We start from the raw sequence: 26343 nt of genomic DNA, 5'->3' as shown, positions 1-26343 counted from the left end.
TCCACCACCTCGGCCAGAGCTGCTCGGGCGGTAAGACTGACGAAGCCTCAGGTGCACTGCTGTGGCTGGCGTGTGGAATCACGCTCGTGGCTTGCTGTGAATCACACCCTATTTGCTGAGACTACCGTGAGGCAGGAGGGAGCTGGCTTCTCTGTGACTCAGTTTCCCCAAATACCAAGCAGAGGTCGAGGCTGTTGATGACTTAGGATTTCCCCACCACTGTGGCCCTGCTAAGGGGCTGGGAAAAGATGCCAAGAGGTAGGACAGCCGTCATTAGGGTTTGCCTCTCAGGGAGATTTCACTATGATTTGAACCACAGAAAAGATTTAGATTCCATAAATGACTTATGACCCCATTCACTTTCCGCCCCCATACTTACCTATTCCTTCCCTCGTTCTTAGTTCTGCTTGCCAGTTCATCTCTTCGGTCCTTGCTGTCACTACCCTGGAAAGCCCACTTACGCCTCTGCTCTGCCCTCCACTCCACTGTGGCTCTGGATCTCACCTGAGCTCCAGCTCCACGTCCCAGCTCACTCAGCAGGTCTGAACCCCACCTGTCTACGGTCTCTGTCCTCCCTCCTCAGCCTCAGGGCCATGGGACAGTCCATGACTCTGTCCTGGGACTGCCACTCCAGAGCCAGTGCATCTGTGCCCCTGGCAGCATCTTTCAGAGTCACCCCTTTCCTCTGTTCCAGAACAGAGCACCTGGGCTTGGTCCACTGGGGGCAAGTCTGATCTCCACTCTGCCAGGATCCAGCGTGTGACCTTGGGCAGGTCACTTTGACCTCTTTTAGCCCAGTGTCCTCTTCTGGCAAAAGAGGAAGAGAATTAGATTACTCCGGAGACCCATCCAGCACCTGCACTCTGTGAATCTGTGCCTGGACATTGCCAACAAGCCTGCGATTCTAAACGTGCTTGAGGATGAATCAGCCTGGTCTTCCAACTGCTTGTCTCTCTCCTTCGGGCTTAGCCAAATGAACCTTCTCAGAGCCCCATGTCCTACGTGTCCCTCCCTGGATAAGTTTCCAGCCCTAAGTCTCTCTATCCTTTGAAATAGGGAGATGACAGAAGTCCAGAAACCTGGACTTCTTGGCTTTTTGAGAGTGAAAGGGGGCACCATTAAAAATTAAGCTTGGGTGACAGGCATAAACCATGACCGTCCCAGGCAAACCCAGGCATCTGGTTAGCCTAGTTTTGAGTCAAGGCCAAAATCCCTTCCTCAGTCAAATGGCTCTACCTTGCCTCTCAAACTTTGCTCTCAGTGTTCGGTCCGGCTGTTCCCTGCCTGCCTCCCAGGATTGTCTCCTCTTAAAAATTGTGCCCTCTTTTCAGTGATGGAAATTAGTCATAAGACAGGCCCCTTAGTGCCAATCTGCATTCGGACCATCATTTTCTAAATCAAATAGAAATGATCACAGTTCCTCAGTCTGTTCTCTGGGGAGTTTCTTACACAACTGGCAGCAGTCTTTCCAGTTTGGGTGTGAGATAGCAGCCCAGCAAGGACCCTCACTGGGACAAAAACATCCTGAGGTCGTCACCTGCTGGGTCTCCCTGGCTTCCTTGGAAAAGCAAGTAGGATGTTCTGGGGAAAGTGGCCATTCCTGATCCGTGCTGCTCCCCCCCAGGCCAGGGAACAAGAGCTAGTTGAAGGAGCTTCTGCTGACCTGCTATAACTGGAGGGTTGGCTCAGAGCAAGGCTTTTCCACTCCAGGGATGCCGAGCGAGTGCCTGGAATGTTCCCCACACTGCAGCCCCCAGCGCGGTCCTGGCTTGGCCACTCTGCCCAAGTGCTCTGGCTGGAGGTACCGTGTAAAGTTCAAGGTCGGCTTTTCTGTAGGTGAGATCCCATATCACACCACGTCGGCTATAGAAAATGGTAACAAGAGCCAAGCTGCCTGCTCAAGAATAAATAGAACCACTTGAACCTGTCCTCCCCAGATCGCAGACCTTCGGCAGGGCTGTCACACCAGCAGCAGCAGTGATGGCCGTTCTCCATTTGATTGGCAGAAGGGCAGACCGTCTGGGGCGAAGCGGATGATACCTTGGTCTGAGGACACAAGCAGGGCAGTTTGAGTACCTGCTGTCTGTCCAGCTGGCACGTGCAGGGGCCCATCGGAGTGGATGGCACAGTTGCAGGGTGCTGGGGCCCAGATCAAGAAAACCTACAGAGGCGATTCCCCAGGAAGGCTCCACTGATCGGAGGCTGGAGTGCTGCTGGAAGCTTCCTTAGCATTTCTTACCAACCGCCAAGTGTTCACACTGCCCCCAAATGCACAGGGGAAACTGGGCAGATACGGAGGGCAGGACGCCAGGCCTCCCTCCCACACATCCCCTCACCACTGTGGTCTGGCTAGCTGGAGCTTTTTCTCTGTCTAATGATGTTCTAGGAAATCAGACACATGAGTCTTTCCTGAAACTCAAAGTCCCTGAGCGAGCGACATGGCCCAACCCTTCAGTCCCCCAGGTTTACAAAATACAACTTCTTCCCAGAAACGAGCCTTTTCTTCTAGCCTGGTGGAATCCTGGTCTGTTAGGAAGGAGGGTTTTCACAAGAAAATGATGACTTTACCTTAACATGGGACCCCGGCAGAGCCTTGAGGAGAAAGGGGATTTTCCACATGACCGCTGCAGTGATTCACCTCCCCTCGAAGGTTTAGAAACACCCCAGCAAGCTGCTTATCTAGTGTTCCTTAAGTTGTCACTGTCACAAAGGTTCTTTCTGCTTGGCTTCTCCCCCAGTCTGCCTCACCCGCCTCACTCTCTCCGTGTGATCGGCCCAGGGAGCAGCATTCCGTCTGGGGAATGGCCCACGCATCCTCGCAGGGCCTTTGTCTGTCTTTGTGCGTTAGAGAAGGCCTCTGCTCCCCCAGCCCCGACGCGGCGCTCACCACGGCAACCCCAGCATAGGGGCAGGGCGTCTGCAGGGGACTGTCCCCACCTCGCAAGCGGCTGGCAGAGGCAGTTGGAGCCTGTCAAGTGGGCGAGATGGGGTTTTTCCCTTTTTCCTGCATTCTAACTGCTCTTTCTTTCTTTTCTCAACATGTGTAGGTAGCAGCTGGTTTAAGCACCAAACCCAGAGGCCAAAAGTTAATTGCAAGCACTTCCCACTGAGCGCAGGGAAAACCATGATGTCCTCCTTTCTGTCGGCGGCCCTTTTCCTACCCGAGGACCCCATCGTGGCCCCTTGCCTTTGAGAGTGTCCTGGGCCCCAGGGCAGGAAGCAGGAGCAAACATCCTGTGTGTGCGCCACGCGTGCCTGCAGCCCCTGCTCAGGCGTCTGCAGCCAGTCATGGGCTCAGGCTTCCCACACAGAAGCAAAGGTTCCTACCTGGGGCCTGAGTGCATTTCCAAACCCAGTCCATCACGAACAGTGTCAGTCCCTGCTCCGACTTCCCAGAGCCCAGATCATTAAGGGTAGCGGGGTCTGCGGTGGTGAAACCCCATCCTTTCCCCCTGTTCTTTTCCCGCTACCTTCTCTGCTCCTTGCGAGCCAGAGCCACACAGAAAGAAGCGAGCATGTGGCTGACAGTGTTCCAAGGCAGCTGTTCAACAATATTCACTGAGGACCCATTATGGGCCAGGTGATGTTTATCTAGTACCTGGTTCGTTTGAAGACTATATTTCGGGTTTTTTAGAATATATATATTTAATAAGGGAAAAGAGCTACAAGTGACAAAGAAATCAAATTTCAGACATAGTGTTACAGCCATAAATGGTTTTCCCTCATTCCTGTACCTCTGTGCCATTGAGGCCCTGGAATGCCTGCTTCCCTTCATTCCTGGTTCTCTCCCCACAAGTTCAAGCTCATGCCAAGGCTCTGCAGGGCTCATCTCAAACCACCCCCAACCCAAATCTCAATGACAGTTATCTTTCCTGATGAAACTTTAATTTTGGAAAGGAATCTTTGGTGCACAGGAGTAACTTTTTAACTCAAAGAAATAAATATCCAATGGTTGGAATTTCAGGCTCCCTGATAGGTCAACAGAAGGGTTATTTTGTTGACTGTCTTCACATACCTACCACAACCCCTCTTCAGAAACATCTGTGAGTGGCTATTATGTGCCAATCACTGGAGGTGCTAATATCAATAAGACCCTCACCCTCAATTCCCTGACTAATAGATGAGACCCCAACAAGCGAGCACGTTGGAGTGGGTTACATGCTGAGACAGAGGAAATTGAGGGAGTTAACAAAGCACTCAGCTGGGGTGCCCAACTCAGCATGGGTTAGAAAAGACTTGCCAGAGGAGCTGGCATTTGTGCTAAGTTTCTGCAGGAAATTAAATTTAACCAACTGCGTGGGTTCCGCCGTGCTTACTGGTGGGTTCCGTGTGAGAAGTTGTGTTCTGAGTTTTCCAATTATAGAGTGTTTCAGGTGCACTGATGCATGTCTTGCGAGCTGGCTGCCACAGTAGGGGACCTAGACAGCTGCCTCTTTAGGGGAGAGGTCTCCAGAAGCTTCCATTCTTGTTGGCCATGCACGTTTCCCCAGTGTGCTATAGCTATCTTGAAATTCCAGCATTGGCTTGGAAGGCTACCCTAACTTCCAGAGATTAATGTCAGTGTCGGGTATCTCTGAGAGGGAATGCAGCAGAAGCCATCATCAGCTAACAGTTGCCCTAGAATTGTTCTGTGAGCACAGTCTCCAGACCAGGGGCCAGAGATAGAGAGTGAGGCAAGGGGTAGGGGATTAGGAGAAGGGCAGAAGGATTTCCTGTCCTGCAGCAAGAGGGCATGCTTTGCTGTCTGACATTCTGTACTTTGCCCACCTCCTCCACAAAGCTCTCCTCACAGGGGAAATGGACCAATGGCTTTCCAGGCCAAGCGCCATCACGTGCAAACTCTACACGTTCCTGATTACCTAAGAGGAGCATATGACCGCACGGACGAATGGAGCAGTATGTGAAACGTGACACCTGCTCTGTCCTTGACACTTCTTTGTCAAGCATCTAAATCGACACCTAAGTGGAGAACCAGCTGGAGAGCAGAAATCCCATGTTCAGCACGGCAGCACGCTTCCCCAAGTGTGGAGATCATCACCCTCTGAGGATTCTTGATCCTGCAAGCCCGTCCTGGGACATGTGCAAGAGGTTCTTGCCTGAACACTCTCCCCTCCATGTCTTCTGTGCACAGCTCAAGGGGCAGATTTCATTTCAGGCTGTTCTAGAAGACAGGGCCGAAAGTAAGCAAGGAAACCACTGGAGACAAATAAAAAAATGGGAAGAATTTGGTGAAAGCCATCTGTAGGAAAATAAGCAAAATTTGACCCTAGGGAACTAGAGTTAGTGGGAGGAGAAAACAGGGCCAGGTCCCAAGCTTGTCGTTTTGCCATTTAAATAAAGAGGTCAAGATGCTGAAGTGCCCAGGAGAATTCTCTTGAGTGACTTACCCAGAATATGGAGAAATTCCATCAGGGCATTTCAGTGCTATGAGTCTGGGCTACTAGACATAAACAGAATTACCAGGTGGCTCTTCCAGAACACAGTGAAGGGGACATCAGCACTAGAGTTATATGGGGGCTCATGCTGAATGGGGCTGAGAAAGGAGGCAAAGCTCAGCTCTCACACCCAGGCAGCAGCCCCTGACTGCACCTTTGTGCCCTGACTGAAAACTGGAAATGTTATGAGACTTGATGATTTCTGCTCCCTGGACCTGCCCAACTCTTCCTCTTGCCCTTACTGAATTTTAGCTGATCTCTTTTGGGTTAATTTTATATTCAAAACTCTACTGAAACACACACACACACACACACACACGCACACGCGCACACACACCATGGTTATCAACTTTGAGAGAGGAAAAAAGAAAAAAAATTAGTTAGCTCTACCCCCTTCCTCTCCTAGGACCCAGCAAGATGCCTGGCACACAGTCAGCTCTCAAGAGGTAAGGAGGGGGAGGAGAAAGGGAGGAAGGAGGGAGAAACTTAGTTTTGGAATAAATGTCAGGAAAGTGGCCAGCATGAAGGCACCAGTCACTTGATCGCTGCTTCTTCTCGGAGTCTCCTGATGGAATGTTTTTGCCTTCGGGAAGATCTTTCCATCTCTATCTCTTCTAGGACTGTGAAAAGGACAGAATGGGGATGAGACAACTTGATGTGTTCTTGAAACAGACATCATAAAAATGTTTTCATGAGTGACTACAAATGTGCTTGAAACAAAAGAATAGAAAGGCTCATCAAATAAAGTCTCAGCAAAGCAGTAGTAAATGCAAGCAACCAGATAGAAATATTAGAACTGAAAAATACGGGCTTCCCTGGTGGCGCAGTGGTTGAGAGTCCGCCTGCCAATGCAGGGGACACGGGTTCGTGCCCTGGTCCGGGAAGATCCCACATGCCGCAGAGCGGCTGGGCCCGTGAGCCATGGCCGCTGAGCCTGCGCGTCCGGAGCCTGTGCTCCGCAACGGGAGAGCCCACAACAGTGAGAGGCCTGTGTACTGCAAAAAAAAAAAAAAAAAAAGAACTGAAAAACACAATAACTGAAATAAAAATCTCAGTAGATGGAGTCAACAGCAGGATTGAACTGGATGAAAATGAAAATATAATCCAATTTGTGGAACACAGCTAAAACAGTGCTGAGAGGGGAACTTATAGCTTACATGAAATAGAAGAAAAGTCTCAAGTCAATAACCTAAGCTACCACCTCAAGAACCTAAAAAATTGAGAGCAAGATAAACCCAAAGACAGCAGAAGGAAATAAAGATAAGAGCAAGAATCAATGAAATTGAAAACAGGAAGAAAATAGAGAAAAATAATGAGGCAAAGAGTTGGATCTTTGAAAAAAATCAACAAAGTTGATAACCCTTTAAAAGTCTAACAAAGAAAAGATCACTAACATCAGGAATTAAATAGATGATATCGGTAAACACCCTGCAGACATCAAAATGATAATAAAGGATTACTAAGAAAATTCTACATACATGAATTGGACAACTTAGATGAAATGGACCAATTCCTCAAAAACACAAATCACCGTATTCAATATGAAATAGACAATTTGAATCGCCCTATAACTGTTATGGAAATTGAATTTATATTTAAAATTCTAGAAAAAGAAAACACCAGTCTCCAGAATTCACTGGAGAGTTCTACTAAACGTTTAAATAAGAATTAATAATTCTACAGAATCTCTTCCAGATAATGCAAGAGGAGGAAATACATTCATTTTAGGAAGCTAGTGTTGACCTAATATCACACCAGACAAAAACAGAACGAGAAAGGAAAAGTATGGACCCATATCCCTTATGAATATAGACACAAAAGTTTCTAACAAAATATTAGGAACTAGAATTCAGCAATATATTAAAAAAATTATATACCATGACCAAGTGTGGTTTGCTCCAAGGATGCAAGACTGGTTCAATTTCCTAAAATCATTCAATTTAGTTATCCATATTAATAGGCAAAAGACAAAAAAAAAAATCACATGATCATATCAATTGGTACCAGAAAAAGCATTTGACAAAATGCAACACCCATTTGTGATAACCCTCAGACAAACAGGAAGCGAGTGAAACCTCCTCAACTTGGTAAAGAGCATCTACAAAAATCCTATAGCTCAGTGGTCCCCAAACTTTTTGGCACCAGGGACCAGTTTTGTGGAAGACAGTTTTTCCACAGACCAGGGCCAGTGGGGGGAGGGATGGTTTCAGGATGATTCAAGCACATTACATTTATTGTGCACTTTATTTCTATTATTATTACATTGTAATATATAATAAAATAATTATACAACTCACCATAATGTAGAATCAGTGGGAGCCCTGAGCTTGTTTTCCTGCAACTAGATGGTCCCATCTGCGGGTGATGGGAGACAGTGACACACAAAGTGTGTTGCTTATGTCCCATCTAATTAATTGTCACTTGCCACTCACTGATAGGGTTTTTTAAAATATAAATTTATTTATTTTATTATTTTAGGCTGCATGGGGTCTTCACTGCTGTGCGTGGGCTTTCTCTAGTTGTGGCGAGTGGGGGCTACTCTTCCTGGCAGTGCATGGGCTTCTCATTGCGGTGGCTTCTTTTGTTGTGGAGCATGGGCTTTAGGCGAGCGGGGCTTCAGTAGCTGCAGCATGTGGACTCCAGAGCGCAGGCTCAGTAGTTGTGGTGCATGGGCTTAGCTGCTCCACGGCTTGTAGGATCTTCCTGGGCCAGGGCTTGAACCCGTGTCCCCTGCATTGGCAGGCGGATTCTTAACCACTGCACCACCAGGGAAGCCCCACTGATAGGGTTTTGATATGAGTCTGCAAGCAATTGATTTATTATGATCTCTGTGCAGTCAAACCTCTCTGCTAATGATAATCTGTATTTGCAGCCACTCCCCAGCGCTAGCATCACCACCTCAGCTCCACCTCAGATCACCAGGCACTAGATTCTCATAAGGTGCACACACCTAGATCCCTCGCACGCGCAGTTCACAGTAGGGTTCATGCTCCTATGAGAATCTAAAGCCGTAACTGATCTAACAGGAGGCAGAGCTCAGGCAGTAATGCACGCGATGGGGAGCCTCTGAAAATACAGATGAAGCTTCAGTTGATCGCCCGCCACTCACTTCCTGTTGCGCAGCCTGGTTCCTAACAGGCCATGGCCCGGTACAGGGGGTTGGGGACCCCTGCTATAGCTAACAACATACATATCGGTGAAACAAGGAATGCTTTCCCCCTAACATCAGGAATAAAGCAATAATGTTTGGTCTCACCATTCTTATTCAATATAATACTAAAAGTTCTAACTAGTGAAATAAGGCAAGAAATGGAAATAAAAAGCATATTCTTTCATATCAGAAAGGAAGAAATAAAACAGTTCCTATTTATATATGACATCATTGTCTATTTAGAAAATCCCAAAGAATCTACAAAACAAACAAACATCCTAGAACTAAGAAATGAGTTTAGCAAGGTCACAGGATATAAGATCAACATGCAAAAATTCATTGAATTTCTATATATTAGCAATGAACACTTGGACAGGAAAAATTTTTTAAACTCAATATCATGTACAATTTCTCAAAAGAGTAAGTACTTGGGTATACATCTAACAATAGATAGGATTTGTATGCTTAAAACTACAAAATGCTGATCCTCAACAGAATACTAGAGGCTGAGTTGAGCAGCATATTAAAAGGATTATACACTATGGCCAAGTGGGATTTATTCCTGGAATACAAGGATGGTTCAACAAACAAAAAAATTATCTATGTAATATATCACATTAACAGAATGAAGAAAAAAAACCATGATCATCTCAATTGATGCATTAGAAGCATTTGACAAAATTCAGCATCCTTTCATGACAAAAACACTCAGGAAACTATGTCAATATTATAAAGCCGTATATGAAAAAAACTCACAACATTATACTCAATGGTGAAAAACTGAAAGCTTTTCCTTTGTCAGGAACAAGACAAAGATGTCTGCTTTCACCACTTCTATTCAACACAATACTGGAAGTCCTAGCCAGAGTAATTCGGCAAGAAAAAGAAATAAAAGGCATCCAAATTGGAAAGGAAGAAGTAAAACTATCTCTTCTATTCACAGATGATATGATCTTATATGTAGAAAACCCTAAAGATTACACAAACATCACACATACACACACTGTTAGAAAGAATAATTCAGCAAAGTTGCAGGATACAAAAATCAACGTGCAGATATCAGTTGCATTTCTATACATCAACAGTAAACAATCCAAAAAGGAAATGAAGGAAGCAATTCAATTTATAATGGCATCAAAAAGAATTAAGTACTTAGGAATTAACAAAGGAGGTGAAAAACTTTCAGCAAAAATATTGCTAAAAGAAATTAAGGAAGATATAAATGGAAAGAAATTCTGTGTTCATGGATTGAAAGACTTAATATTTTTAAGATGTCAGTATTACCTAAAGCTATCTACAGATTCAGTGCGATCTGTCAAAATTGCATGACTTGTTATGCAGAAATAGAAAAACTCATTGTAAAATTCATATGGCATCACGAGGGACCCTGAAGAGCCAAGACAATTTTGAAAAAGAAGAAAAAAGTCAGAGGTCTCACACTTCCTGGTTTGAAAATTTACAAGTCTACAGCAATCAAAATAGGGTGGTACTGGCATAAAGACAGACATATAGACCAATGTAGAAATAAACCCTTGCATATTTGGTCAAATGATTTTTGACGAGAGTACCAAGATCATTCAATGGGGAAACGATAGTCTTTTCAACAAATGGTACAGGGGAAACTAGATATCCATGTGCAAAAGAATGAAATTGGACCATTATCTAACATGATATACAGAAATTAACTCAAAATAGACCAAAGACTTAAATGTCAGAGCTAAAACTATAAAACTCTCAGAAGAAAACGAGAAAAGCCTCATCACATTGGATTTGCAATATTTCTTGGATATGACATCAAAGGCATAAACAACAAAAAAATACTATACATGTTAAAATTCATTAAAGTTTAAAACTTTTGTGCATCAAATGACACTATCAACACAGTAAAAAAGCAACAAAGTATTTACAAATCACATACAGATAAAAGACTAATATCCGGAATCTCTATATAGAGAACTCAAAATTTAACAAGAAAAATCCAAACAACCAGGTTAAAAATGGGCAAAGTGCTCGAATAAACATTTCTCCAAAGATCCACAGATGGGCAATAAGCATATGAAAAGATGCTCAACATCACTAATCATTAGGGAAATACAAATCAATACCACAATGAGATAGTACTTCACACCCATTAGGATAGCTGCTATCAAAACAACAACGCCAAAAACCAAAATAACAGGTGTTGGCAAGGACGTGGGGAAATTGGAACCCTTGTGCACTGTTGGTGAGAATGCAAAATGGAGCAGCCGCTGTGGTAAATAGTATGGCGATTCCTCAAAATATTAACCATAGAATTACCATATGATCCAGCAACTTCACTTCTGAGCATATATCCAAAGAATTGAAAACAGTGGCTTGAATGGGTAATAGTACACCCATGTTCATAGCAGCACTAATCACAACGGCCAAAATGTGGAAGCAACCCAAGTGTCCATTGATGGGTGAATGAATAAACAAAAAATATGGTGTATACATGCAATAGAATATTATTCAGCCTTAAAAAGGGAAGGAAATTCTGACCCAGGCTACTACATGGAGGAACCTTGAATACATCATGCTAAGTAAAATAAACTAGTCACAAAAGAACATACACTGTATGGATCCATTTATATGAGATACCTAGAGTAGTCCTATTCAGAGAGACAAGTAGAATGGTCCCTTGCCAGGGACCAAGGAAAAGGGAGAATGAGAAGTTATTATTTAATGGATTCAGAATTTCAGTTTTGCAAGATGAAAAAAGTTCTGGATGTGAATGGTGGTGATGGTTGCACAGCCAATGACAGACGAGGAACTGGGAGTGGGAAGAAGTGGGACCAATTCTGGGTTAAAACAAATCAGAGAGAAGAACCTGGCTGAATGCTTTTCCACAAGTTGCCCAAACTGTCTGTGTAAAGTACAGTTGGCCCTCCATACAGATTCCACATCCACAGATTCAATCAATCACTGATCAAAAATATTCAGAAGGAAAATCCAGAAAGTTGCAAAAAGCAAAACTTGAACTTGCTGCACACTGGCAATGATTTACATAGCATTTACCTTATATTTACAACTATTTGTTGCCACATAGCATTTACATTATATTAGGTATTATAAGTAATCTAGACATGATTTAAAGTATATGGGAGGATGTGCATAGGTTTTATGCAAGTACTACTCAATTTTATATAAGAGACTTGAGCATCTGTGGATTTGGGTATCCTCTGGGGGTCCTGGAACCAACCCCCCTACAGATACCAAGGGAGGGCTGTAGGAGTATGGTTCTGAGCCAGTCTATGTGGTGGATTGTGTAAGAAGTCTCGGAGGGAATAGCTTCCTCTCTGCCTGCAAAGCTGTACTTTCTGAATTTTCCCATTCCCACTGGCCATGTAACGGACAGTGCACTGCAACACTGCAAAGTAGTAGAGAGTTGGTTTGCCTGAGTGTGGCAATCACAGGAAAGCTTGGATTCTGCAGCCAGCTGTGTGACCCCCAAATATCCGTCTACCCTTAGGGTTGAGAAGCAGCAGAGCTCCAGCCTCCCCTCTGCCCAAGCACACGCAGCATGCTGGCAAAATGATATCTCAGGGTTACCTTCTCTGGAGATTTCCCTTCTGGCATCTGCAAAGGCAAAGATAGAGGTATGGCTAGGCTTCTCCAACGAGGCATAAAATAGAATGTGCTTTGGGTCTGGCTGGCTCTCTCACCCCTAACCCTAGCAGATGCTCTGCCTTTGATCCACTGTGATACCAGCACATGGCCCACCATCACTTTACTAAAGTGGTTCCTCTGCTGAAAGTGGCGATGGACAGAGAGCCATCCCAGGCTCTTCAGCGTCCAGAGACTCCAAAAGAAAAGATCACCTTTATCCTTAACCGTCCTCTGCTAGAGCCCTCTGGACTCTACCAGAGTCCAGCTGCCACTGCTTGTCACCTTTCTCAAGAAGAGAGGCTTTTAAGACACAAGAAATATCGAGCAGGTTGGATTTTAAAAAAATTAACATCTTCAGTCAGTTTAGAAGAAAAAGAGACTTTGATCTGAACAGCTTCCTTGGGTGATCAAAGCTGTACTTTCTGAACTGATTACCCCCTCCTCAACCTTTTTCCAGTGTAATATAAATAAGGCTTCCTCACCTGTGGAAGCTGATGAGCCCACACCTGGAGCTGATGGCATGGAGGAGACTCGGCAGGTGAACTATTCGGATTCAAGATGGGCATTGTTCCAGTCTGGTCCAATTTCTAATCACTTTTCTATTGCAAGGAATGCCCTTAGAAATTGCAAAACTAATATTTTTTGCTAAGGCTGGCAGAAATTCCTTAACTAAGAGACAGTACCACTGCCCATCAATTTTACAAGGCAGTAATGCAGATCCCAAGTGGCTGAAGTCTGAGGCAGAAGGCAGAGCACTTCATCACAGTGAGAGAACTAGGTTGTTGCTGGGGGAAACTGTTCTGAAATCACGCTGGTATTACCATGAATTAATAAGCTTTTTCATCTTCTCTGACACTAGAGGTCCAACTCAGTCCTTTTGCTGCAGCTCCTTGCTTATTATGCGGTTCAGGCCATGGATACAGGCTGCCTACTTGGCATAAATTGCAGGCAACCTCCCTTCTTTCTGTTGTTGGTCCCAGTGAGCTTATGCTCCTGAGGGAACCAAGGGTCTCAGTTCTACAAATGCACACACCAAGCCCTGATACTGGGCTAGGCACTGCAGAAATTCCAAGATGCATGAGCCACAGTTCCTGCCTTCCTGATCACATTGTGGTCAGGGAGAAAGTCACATGGGCAAATAATTACACCAACAGGCAGAATGTGTAATAAGGAAAAACACACTGCTGTAAGAACCCAGGAAGGGAAGGGGTGACTTTCAAAGGGAAGAGGTCAGGCAGGGGTCCTTGGACAAAATTTCAGTACAGGGAACCATTAGAGAATATAGCCATTTCAGCTTGGAGTTTGCCATAACAAAGAGAAAGAGATCTGGACATAAAAGATGATATATTTAAATTATTATACAGCAAAATGACCTTGTTTAGGGCTGTGTAGTTCTATGAATTTCAACACATGTGTAGAATTGTGTAAGTACCACCACAGACTGGATACAGAACAGTTTAACCATCCTTAAATAATCCTTTATGGTATGGCTTTATAATTATTCTTTATGGTATGGCTTTATAAATATCCTCTTCCCCTTCTAATAAACCCTGGCAACCAATGATGTGTTGTCTATCACTGTAGTTGTGTCATTTTGAGGATATAATGTCATTGGAATCATACAATACGTAACCTTTTGATATTGACTTCCTTCACTCAGTATTTGAGGTTCGGCTGAGTCATTGCATGCACCCACAGTTACACATTTTCATTGCTGAGTAGTATTCCATTGTATGGATGTACCCCATTTAATCACTCACCCAGTGACAGGCATTTGAGTTGTTCTCAGTTTTTGAAGATTATGAGTAGAGATGCTATATACATACATATACAAGTTATTATGTAAACAATTTTTTTTACTCTAGAGCGAATTTCTCAATCTTGACAATATTGACATTTTGGGTCAGTACTTCTTTGTTGTGGGAGTGCTGTCCTGTACTTTGTAGGGTGTTTAGCGATAACCTCGGCCTCTAGTTACTAGATGTCAGTAGAACTTCTCCAGTTATGACACCAAAAAGTCTTCAGTAATTGCCAAATGTCTCTTGGGGGACAAAGGTCATCCTTAGCTGAGAGCCACTGCTCTAGGGTAAATGCTTAGGAGTGGATTTACTGGGTCATATAGTAAACGTACATTTAGCTTTGCAAAGCTACTACATTCCCAACGTATGAGAGATCCAGTTGCTCAGCATCCTCAGCAACACTTGGTATTGTCTGTATTTTTTTTTTTGGCCATTCCAATAGGGATATAGGAATATAACATCTGGTTTTAATTTGCGTTTCCTAATGATGTTGAAATCCTTTGATGTGCCTTTTTGCCATCTGTATGTCCTCTTGAGTGAAGTCTGTTCAAATCTTTTGCCCATTTTAAAATCAGATAATTTTTCCTACTGTTGAGTTTTGAGAGTTCTTTATAAATTCTGGGTACAAGTTCTTTGTTGGATGTGTGATTTGCAAATGTTTTTCCCAGTTTGTGGCATGTCTTTTCATTCTCTTAAAGTCCTTTGCAAAGCAAAAATTTTTAAATTTTGATGAAGTCCAATTTATCAACTTTCCTATATTATAGATTGTGCTTTTAGTGTCATATCTAATAATATATGCTTAACCCCAGGTCATGAAGATTTTCTCCCATATCTTTTTCTAGAAGTTTTAGAGTTCTATGTTTTACATTTAGATCTATGATTCATTTTGAACCAATCTGTGTATAAGGTGTGAGGTTTAGGTCAATGTTATTTATCTTTTGACTGTTGCTATCCAATTGTTTCTGCATCATTTGTTGAAAAGACTGTCCTTCTTCCATCGAATTCCTTCTGCACCTTTATCAAACTCATTCACGCATATTTGCATGGGTCTGTTTCTGGGTTCTCTATTTTGTTCCATTGATCTATGTGTCTGTCCCTTGACAAAACCATGCTATCTTGAACACTGTAACTTTATAGCAAGTCTTAAAAGCAAATAGAGTAATTCCTCCAGCTTTTTTCTTCTTTTGCAAGTTGTTTTAGCCATTCTAGTTTCTTTGATTTTTCATATAAATTTTAGAATTAGCTTGTCTCTATCAGGAGCAAAAAATCTGCTGAGATATTTATTGGAATTGTGTAAAATCTATGGATCAATTCGGGGAGAATTGACAAATGTACTATGTTGACCTTGCCAATCCACTTTATTAGTTCTTCCTTGATTTCTTTCATCAGCATTTTCAGTTTTTAGCATAAAGATAATATACATGTTTTTGTAAACGTATACCTAAATATTTCATTTGGGGGGAGCTACTGTAAAGGGTAGATTGTTTTAAATATTGGTTTCTAATGGTACATTGTTAATATCTAGAAATACAATTGACATGTTGTATGTCGACCTTGTATCCTATGATTTTGCTAAGCTCACTATTAACTCTAGAGGTTTTGAGTTTTTTGGCAGATTTCTTGTGGGGTTTTTTTTTATGTAAACAATCATTTTGTTTGTGAATAAGGACAGTCTTATTTTTTACTTTCTCATATGTTGAATTAATTTCCTACGGCCGCTATAACAAATTACAACAAACTTGGTGGATTGTAACAACAGAAATTTATTCTCTCATAGTTCTGGAGGCTGGAAGTCTGAAATCGTATCACTGGGCCAAAATCAAGCTGTCAGCAGGATTGCACTGTCCTTAGAGGCTGTAGAGGAGAATTCATTCCTTGCTTCTTCCGGCCTCTGGTGGCTGCTGGCATTCCTTGACCTGTGGCCACCTCACTCTAATATCTGTCTCTGTGGTCACATTGCTTCCTTCTCTTCTGTCTATGGACCCTCTCTCTGTCTGCCTTTTATAAAGATACATGTGATTGTATTTAGGGCCCACCCAGTTCATCCAGAATTGTCTCTTCATTTTGTGAATCTTAACTTGATCACACACACAGAGATTCTTTTTCCTTAGGATGTTTGCAGATTCCAGGAATTAGGACCTGATGTCATTTGGTGGCCATCATTCATTCTATAGCACATACCTTCTTTGGGGTTGTTTGAGCATTCTCCAGGATTTCATTTTGCATTATCGATATTTCTTTGTATCGTTTTTTTCTTTTTTTTGGTGCTTTAGGGATTACAATATATGACTGCACTTTTACAGTCTGCTTAAAATAAATATTTTACCTCTTCAAGTGGAATGAAGAAACCTTACCATCATCGAGTTCCTTTTGCCCTCTCTCCTCTGTATGGCATAGGCATTTTATAAGTAATCTCCGTACATAGGAAACCACATCAGACAATATTATGTTTTGTTTTCAGTCATTACACAAATTTTAAAAGAATTCAAGAGAAGACAAGTCTATCATATTTACCCAGATAGTTACCATTTCTGTTGCTCTTCCTCCATTCCTGATGTTCTAAGTTTCCTTTTAGTATAATTTTTCTTCTGACTGAAACACTCTTAACAATTCTTTTAGAGCAGTCTGCTGGTAACAATTCCTCCCAATTTTTCTTCATCTTTACAATATCTTTATTTCATCTTCACTCCTGAAGGATATTTTTACTCAATGTAGAATCCTGGGTTGATACTTTTTAAGTGCTTAAAAAATGTTATTCCACTTCTTTCTAGCCTCCATGGTTTCTGATAAGAAATTCAGTCATTCACATCATTGTTCTCCTAGAGGTAATGCACCATTTTTTCTCTGGCTGCTTTCAAGGTTTTTTCTTTGTTTTAGTTTCAAGGTGTTTGATTATGATGTGCCTGGACATGGATTTCTTGGTGTTTATTGTGTTTGGGGTTCACCAAGCTTCTGAAACCTGCATATTTCTGGGGGTTTTCCCCAAATTTGAGGACTTGTTCAGCCATTAAGTTGTCAAGTACTTTTTCAGCCCTGCATTCTTCCTTTTCTCCTTCCGGGACTCTAGTGACATGAGGTTAGTTCTTTTGTCATAGTCCCACAGGTCCCTGAGGCTCTGTTCTTTTTTTCGGTCTATTTTCTCTCTATTGTTCAAATAATTTGTTATTCTATCTTCCAGCTCACTGACTCTCCTCTGTTTCCCCTATTCTGATGTTAAGCCCATTTTTATTTTGATCATTGTAATTTTTACTTCTAAAATTTCCATTTGATTCTCCTTTATATCTTCTGTTTCTCTGCTGAAACATTACTTTACCATTTGTTTCAAGAGGGTTTGTGATCACTTGTTGAAAAATTTTTATAATAGCTGTTTTAAGGTTTTTGCTAGATAATTCCAACATCTGTGTTATTTTTCTTTTGGTGTCTGTTGATTATCTTTTCCTAGGCAAGTTACATTTCTCTTGTCCTTCACATGCTGAACTTTAAAAAAATATTTCCTGGACATTTTGGTATTTGCACCTCACAGCTTGCAGAATCTTAGTTCCCCAACCAGGGATGGAACCTGGACCCTTGGCAGTGAAAGTGCCGAGTCCTAACCCCTGGACCACCAGGGACTTCCCCATTTCCTAGACATTTTGAATATTATGTTATGAGATCCTGGGTCTTGTTTAAATCCCATCGAGAACGTTAATATTTTTGTTTTAGCAATGAATGTATCTGGTTGTTTGGGCTGCAAGTTGCAACTCACCTTCTGTTCACTGTGGTTTCAATGTCAGTTTAGTCTTCAAAGGCTTTGCTGTACTATTCTGTTCTGTCCCACGTATGCACCACACAGTGGCCAGTCTGGCACCTGCATTTTCATCTGTTTGCTAGTTCAGTTCTCAAAGTGTTTTCTGTACTGATGTGTGTTAGATCCGTGTATGTACACCTGGGGTTGAGCCCAGAAGTTCATAAACAACTTTATGGGCTTACTTTCCCAAGCCCCCCGACTCCATGACCTCCTCGGTACTCTCTGGTTCCCCAGGGCTCCCTTTTCTATCCTCCTTCCAGAATCTGGGATTTATTTATCTTGGTCTGATGCACGCCCTTCTCCAGGGACAAGCAGCTTGAAGACTAGGAAAAAAAACTAAACTCATCACCTGTTTGGTGGTACTTTGAATTTTAGTCTTCTTCCCAAATCTGCCTACTATCAATATTTATTTTTCAGTTCCTCAAATAGCTTCTCCATTTACTCTGTCCAGGAGTTATGGCTACATTCAGGATTATTGTGAAGACTAAACGAGGTGAATGTAAAATACCTTGCAGTGCCTGGCACATAGTAGGTGATTAAAAAATATTGGTTATTATGATTCTATGGGCAGAGATTTCATAGGGGCACATGGGCTTGAGAGTAAGAAAAACAGTAAACTATTACTCTGACAATACAATAGATACCAAAAAAAGGTGTAATTTGGGACACATTTAAAGAAACCAAGATAAGTGTAGAGAGGACTCTCTGATGGCCATAAGTCTAAGGAAGCTATATAAATGAGAAGCATGGTGATGGGGGGAGACGCTTGTCCAGGGATAAATACAAAAGGGTAGCATTTAGTAAATGTCAGGATGGTCAAATCCCACCATAATGTGAGGCTTGACAAATAATCTGATGAAGATTTAAAAGGCTATTTTTAGCTACGCTCAGAGTTTGAAGAGACAGACACCTGGTCTGGGGAAGAAAGCTTTGATGTTAATAAATGCAAACAGAAAGCAGACATACTTGTCTCCTAGAATGTCCCCATCTTCTCTCTGAATTGGGAAGGACACAGTTGTGAGACATTTGAAACCAAGGAGGACAAAAGAGATGTCAGGAAACTGTAAATGAGCAAATGTCCACGTTAAAAAAAACAAAGAAAGAAAAATAGATTGGGGAAACTATAGAATTTATAAATCCAAGTTAAAATGCTAGAAAAGGCTATTCAAGATAGTTTATGAGTGATTAGAAAAAGATGGTCACTAGGAGCGTGGTCTGTGCTCACTGTGGCTAAGGCTTGCTAAACTAATCTTATTTCCTGTCTTAATCAGGTTGCTAGAAGACAAAATCTGGGGAAGTTGAGGTATCTTGTTTTTTTTTTTTTTTTTTTTTTTTTTTTTTTGCGGTACGCAGGCCTTTCCCTGCTGTGGCCTCTCCCATTGCAGAGCACAGGCTCTGGACGCGCAGGCTCAGCGGCCACGGCTCACGGGCCCAGCCGCTCCGCGGCATGTGGGATCCTCCCGGACCGGGGCACGAACCCACGTCCCCTGCATCGGCAGGCGGACCCTCAGCCACTGCGCCACCAGGGAAGCCCGATGTATCTTGATTTTGCACAGCACTTTCCAGACTCTTAGGCTATCCTTATGTACAAGCTAGAGAAATATGAGTTAGATGAGAGTCTCTTAAATAGATTCTCAAATACTTGATTGAAAAGATATAGACCTATCAGTTGAGTTCTATGATATAAAGACAAAGGTGGGACTGACAAATCTGTAAATGACATAAACACATGAGGTGATTGAGTTAATATTCATAGAGATTTTGGGGACTTGAGGATTGAATTAATATTCATAGAGATTTTGGGGACTTGAGGTAAGTCATATCAACAAGATGATACTTTAAGAGAATAAATTTAATGTCATCCCTTTAGGGATGTGTATGTGTATGTATGGGTTGGTTGAAAACGGTTCATAGGAGAAAAGGCATAGCAGGAGTGTTAACTGAGCAAACATTTGATGTAAACCAAATTGCATGGTATTCTTTCACTCATTTCTTCAAAAAACATGTGACTGTCATAAAAGCAAATTCCATCTTCCTTTGCTTGTAAAAGTATAGAGTCCCAAACCAGGACAGCGATGGTGCTACTGACACTACAGCGATGAGATAACATCTGGACACTGTGTTCAGTCCCGTGAGACACCTTGAAGGAGAGAATTAAGCATTTAGAAGAGGCCACCAGGTCCAAAGTGACACAAGAGCTGGAAGCTGCATTGTGAGAAAATGGCAGTCTGTGAAGGCTGATCCCCTGAAGAAAGAACACCTAAGCAGAGATGTGAAACTTATCTTTAAATTGTTAAGGGTTGTTATCTGGATACTTTCATATACTCCTGCTTTGCTCCTTAGGCAGCAAAAGTTACAGGATTAATAGCTATGAGGTATACAGGAAATTGGATGTCAGCCAATCTCTTAGAGTGTATCAGCTTTTCTCCCAGACCCTAGGCAGACAGAGATGAGCAGGACAAGGTCCCTTTCCGACAGAGTTAACCATCCATAGATTCATGTTCCGCATAGGCAAGTGGTTCAGTATGCAATGGTTCTTCAAACAGTGGGTTGGAGAACTGGATGCCTCTTAATGCACTGAGCTCCCATCTCTGAAATGTAAAAGGAAACACATTCAGGTTCCATTTGAGGACCTGAGGCTGGGCTGATGGTATCTGGACCTCCAGGTGACGTTCTGGTCACCACCAAGAACCTGGACGCTTGTTTCCCAGGACAAGAAAAGAGGGCAGTCAAAGGAGAGTCCGAACTGTGTTCAAGGAGAAAAGAAAAAGTTCAAAGGCAGAAAAGTGGCCCTGAGCCTCAGATACACAAGAGCCACAGACTGTCAACAGGAGGACAAGTCAGGAGTCGACAGAAGGGCAGAGCAGACATAGGCAGCACAGTGTGACACTGGCCCTCTGGGATGAAACGTGGGAATGGTGTCAGCAGTCGGGGCTGTGTGGGACCAGGTGAACTTGAACTTGAGATAGGACTGGACTAAGGCTGGATGACCACCTGTTGGGGGTGTTAGAGATGGGATTTTTCCAGACATCCTCCCTTTGCTTTTCCAGCTCTACTCTCCACCCTTCTCCACCCTGCTCTGGGCCCAGGAAATTGATCTACGTAAGTTGCATAAGAGGAATCCTTGCCCTCTGGATCCAGTTAGGTTCTGAGAACAGGAAGCCCCAGCTAGAGACTGGAGATGGGGAGGAGAATGAGGTTGGGATATCCCTGCCCCCTGCCTGCCTTCTTGTGGGATCACCTTGGGGTTTCTGTGTTCCTTGGCTGAAGGTCACAGCTTCTCTAAGGGGACCCTGTCAACATAGCTTTCTCCTCCAGGATCGACATAGCTCTCTTCCCTCCAAACCTAGAGATGATAACAATTGAACTTTGCCTCACAATAATACGGAAAGGGGGGAACAGGTGGGAGTAGAGATAAAACAAGATTGGCTATGAGTTGACAGCTATTAAAGCTGGATGATATAGACTTGGAGGTACCTTATACTATTATCTCTATGTTTGTATAATTTTGGAATTATTAAATATGAAATGCTAAAGAATAGTTAACTTAAAAGTTACTTGTTCATTGTAAAGACTTCTGAAATTCTCATTTAACAATTCTACATTTACCCCATTTTTATTTAAGTCCTTCATAGAAATATGACACTTTTACTAAGACTTTGAAATGCTCAAATAAAAAGCACTACTAAACAGTAATTAAATGCATTGCATCATTACCTTTTATAGTTGCTATAGGCAATTTGAGTGTATTTTTTTTTTGCATTATACAAAAAAAAAGTTACTTGTTAATACAGGAAAACTCATCTATTATTGCTGGATGCCACTGATGTCATGACGGAGGTCTGCGTGTCGGTTTCAGAAACGTGATAGGAAAAACGTATTGAAACAAAATGCAAATGAGGAATGCTATTTTTATGAAAGTCTAATCAAACCATGCTCAATGGAAAATATTAAGATGATATTATTCAGAATGGGCATTTAGAATATTCTTTCATGGGCTTCCCTGGTGGCACAGTGGTTGAGAGTCCGCCTGCCTATGCGGGGGACGTGGGTTCGTGCCCCGGTCCGGGAAGATCCCACATGCCACGGAGCGGCTGGGCCCGTGAGCCATAGCCACTGAGCCTGCGTGTCCGGAGCCTGTGCTCCGCAATGGGAGAGGCCACAACAGTGAGAGGCCCGTGTACCGCAAAAAAAAAAAAGAATATTCTTTCATGAATCAAGAAAGAAAGCAAACAGAAATATTACATTTATTTTTTAAAATATATTATGAGTGGACTTTGATTCTAAGTAACCTGGGGTGGGGAAGAATTAGATGAGATTGTAGATGAAGCAAGACTGGCTGTGAGTTAGTATTTGTTGAACTGGGGGGATGGAGACATGGAAGTTGGTTATACTATTTTTTCTAATTTTATATATGCTTTAAATTTCTCCATAGAGTGGTTTCAAAATATAAAACATATACTGCATGTCCAAAATGTGACCATTTTCAGACTTAGAGAACAAACTTATGGTTACCAGGGGGAAAGCAGGGGGAGGGATAGACTGGGAGTTTGAGATTGACATGTACACCCTACTATATTTAAAATAGATAACCAACAAAGACCTACTGTATAGCACAGAAATCTTGGCTCAATATTTTGTAATAACCTAAATGGGAAAAGAATTTGAAAAAGAACAGAAACTTGTATGGGTATAACTGAATCACTGCTGTACACCTGTAACTAACACATCATTGTTAATCAACTATACTCCAATATAAAATAAAAATTAAAAAAAACAAAATATGACCATTTACAGTAAGTATGTATTAACTTTTATGATCTTATGAAATATAATATTATGCTATTTCTCATTCGCCTCCTTAGATTCTGTGTTTTCTAACATATTTTTCCATTTCTCTCCTCTTCCCCCACCCCTTAGTTTTGTCTGCTATATGGAACCAAACTGGTGTTCCAGGAGCAAGCCTGGTATCTAGAACATAAATATTTGACTCCCCTGGCCAGCATGAAGATTAGGCGTCAGGTAAGAATCCCTGGGGTGCAGAAGAAACCCTTCGTGCCTCAGCTGTCAGCTCTTTGCTTTCTTAGAAAACAGTCCTGCCAATCTTCTATCGGTTTCCACTCACAAATTTTTGCGCCTCTGAGACTTCACATACATGGTTTCATTGCCTACTGTGATCATATTACACTTCAGAGTTTAAGTGACAGGGAAGTGATTCACCGTGTATGAACTTCTCACATGTAAAGGAGAGGAAGAAATCAAAAGTGCTGGCAAAAAAAAAAAAAGAGGTATGAAGTGATTTTCATTTTCTTACTTCTTACGAAAGCCTATTAACTCATTCTTTATATTTAGAAAAAGGCCTGGTGGGATTTTTGTCAGTGGTTGCAATGGGAATTCAGTGTGACAGCCACAGAGCACCTGAAAATGAAGATAGAGCCAGTGAATCATCACCATAATGCTGCTTTAGAAGAAGACTGTTAAACAGCAGAATCATCTATACAACACATTTTCTGGGTTCCCTCCCTCTTCCAGGCCCGCTATTAGATGCTGAAACACAGACAGGTATATCCTCAGTCTCTGCATTCAAGGGAGCTCATTATAGCTGGGGACACGAAACTGTCTTCAAATAACACAACAACACGAGGGAGTGGACCTTTCCAATGAACCTGGCCACAAGCATAAGTGCAGAGGACAGAGGTCACTTTGGAATTAATGGTGTTCTTTGCTAGACCTGGAAGAGGGGAAGATTCCAAGTGGAGGCGGTGGTTCAGCTGAGGAGGGGGAAATGCAGGTGAGCCTTCAGATGGGGTTGGTGAAGTGAGCAAAATCATAGAAATGGGAGTACTTGGGACAGACATGCTAAGAAACAGTGAAAAGACCAGTTTGGTTGAAGTCTTAACTGATAGACAAACCTGGAGAAGCCTGCCGGAGCAAAACTATAATGGGCTCGGAAGAACCTTGAAGAATCTTTTTCCTTCTTAGGAGGCAGCAATTATGACAAAAAGCCTGTATAAAAATACTTCAGTTATCTATTGCTATGTAACAAAAAGCCCCAAAACTTCGTGGCTTCAAACAACAACCATTTCTCGTTTCTCGTGACTCTGCAGTCTGGACAGGGCTCCACTAGATGGTTCTTCCGCCCCACATGGCGTCCGCTGGGGCTGAGTGCTCAAGATGTCCTAGATGTGTACTAGTCACTGTCCTTGGAAAATGATTTGTAAGATTAATGTGAAGGGCAAATTGAAGGTATCTTCTTCCCCTTGCAAGGCGTCTGAAGGGACTCTTAGCTTGAGACCCACCCTAAACCAAATTGAGGTTTTCTGGAAGACTCAGAGGGTTCAGATAAGGGCAGCAATTTCTTTACCCTCCCCCGGGGTTATAGCTCTTTGGCATCCAGCTTACTGTCTATTAAATTTCTTGCTTAGTGCTGGGCCTGGTTTTCACTGTCATCACTCCCTGCTCCACCGCAATCACCATGTGGTTGTCAAAGTGAAAATTCAGATTTGCTGGAAATGGCAAATGCCTTCATGGCAAACGCAATTTTCTTACTTGTTTATTTCTCTTGGTTCCCATTTTCCCTTAATTTTTTGCATTACTGTATTGTCAGATCATTGATGCTTTAAAGGTGTAGAAAAGAAAACCTAGCTCTCTAATATCAGAAATAGAAAGTTCCTTCAATATTATCTCCCTTGACCTCACAACAACCCTTTGAGTGATGTTCATTATTCTTATACGTGGATGAGGAAACATCCAATGTGACATAGTAACTTGCAGGTACAAAAACAGGTAGCAAAAACCCATATCTCTCTGGCTCTAAATATTTTCAGTTATTTGGTTAGAAATCAGCATCAGCCAGTAACAAAAAGCACACTCAGTGCCCAGTTGTTGGTTTCTAATATCATTTTCCAAAATAGCAACCAGGGTCCTTGGAGAAATGGCTGATCCTGGCTGGGGCAATGAATATACAAGATGAACCTGGAACGTCTTCTAGAGCCAGAAAGTCAGAAAGTGCTCAAAACAGAAATAAAGATAGAAAGACCCACAGTTATGGGGGTATGTCCAAGGGATGTGGGAAGGAACTAACAAAGAGCTCCCAGGGGCCAAAGCTGGAACACTTAGAGCAACAAAATAGACAACATCATATTGGATTTTAACCCAAAGTATAAAATAAACACATGGGAATACCCGGGTGGTCCAGTGGTTAGGACTCCGCGCTTCCACTGCGGGCGGGGGTGGGGTGGGGGCGCAGGTTTGATCCCTGGTTGGGGAAATAAGATCCCACATGCGGGGTGGCCAAAAAATAAATAAATAAATAAAATTGAACACAAACAAAGAGACAAGTTTTCCTTAAAGAAGAATTCCAGGGCTTCCCTGGCGGTGCAGTGGTTGAGAGTCCACCTGCCGATGCAGGGGACACGGGTTCGTGCCCCAGTCCGGGAAGATCCCACATGCCGCGGAGCGGCTGGGCCCGTGAGCCATGGTCGCTGGGCCTGCACGTCCGGAGCCTGTGCTCCGCAACGGGAGAGGTCACAGTGGTGAGAGGCCCGCATACCGCAAAAAAAAAAAAAAAAAAAAAAAAGAATTCCAAATGATACATGTAGATACTCCCCCCTTCAGGAAGTGAAACAATTTTCCTTCCCTTGAATGTGAGTTGGACTTAGTGACTTCCTTCTATTTTTAAGAATAGAGAATGGGAAGGGAAAAGAGTTACTTTACAGTGGAGAAATCTGGTAGATCCCATCTTAACCACATGATTAAGGTTAATATCACCAGTAATAAGTCATGTTGATGACGTGGACCTCTGATACAATGTGATGAGAAGAGTACTTCACTCTTCCCCAAAACCCATAGTCCAATCATGAAAAAAACATGTCAGACAAAACCAAATTGAGGGATGGTCCATACAGTACCTGATTGGTACTCCTCAAACTGTCAATCAATGAAAGACAAGGAAGGACTGAGAAACCATCATCAACCAGAGGCAACCAAGGAGACGTGAGGACTGAATGCAGTGTGGTACCTGGATGGAGTCCTGGAACAGAAAAAGGACATTGGTAGAAAAACTGGTGATACCTGAATAAAGTCTGTATTTGTTAACATTAATGTACTAATATTTTTTAAATCTTAGTATATTTTATTGTTTTTATCTTCTTTATGTTTTTTATTGGGGTATAGTTGCTTTACAATATTGTGTTAGTTTCTGAAAGTCAATCAACTATATGTATACATACATCCCCTCTGTTTTGGATTTCCTTCCCATTTAGGTCACCACAGAGCATTAAGTAGAGTTCCCTATGCTATATAGCAGGTTCTCATTAGTTATCTATTTTATACATATTAGTGTATATATGTCAATCCCAATCTCCCAATTCATCCCTCCCCTGCTTTCCCCCCTTGGTGTACATACGTTTGTGCTCTATATCTGTGTCTCTATTTCTGCCTCGCAAGCAGATTCATCTGTACCATTTTTCTAGATTCCACATATATGTGTTAATATACGATATTTGTTTTTCTCTTTCTGACTTACTTCACTCTGTATGACAG

General features: G+C 42.4%; 1 protein-coding gene across 1 annotated transcript in view; it reads left to right on the top strand.

The window, feature by feature from the left end:
- ACOXL (acyl-CoA oxidase like) overlaps nucleotides 1-26343 on the top strand; it is a gene marked incomplete at its 3' end in the record, with an annotated part of 382726 nt that overhangs the window by 320739 nt on the left and 35644 nt on the right. The window contains 1 exon segment of the mRNA XM_082852053.1: nucleotides 22720-22821. Within this exon segment, the coding sequence (XP_082708179.1) occupies nucleotides 22720-22821 (102 nt within the window).

This window comes from Leucopleurus acutus, assembly GCF_964270905.1.
Source record: "Leucopleurus acutus genome assembly, chromosome: 12".
NCBI classification, from domain to species: Eukaryota; Metazoa; Chordata; class Mammalia; order Artiodactyla; family Delphinidae; genus Leucopleurus; species Leucopleurus acutus.
This window is presented reverse-complemented; position numbering and strand designations above follow the sequence as displayed.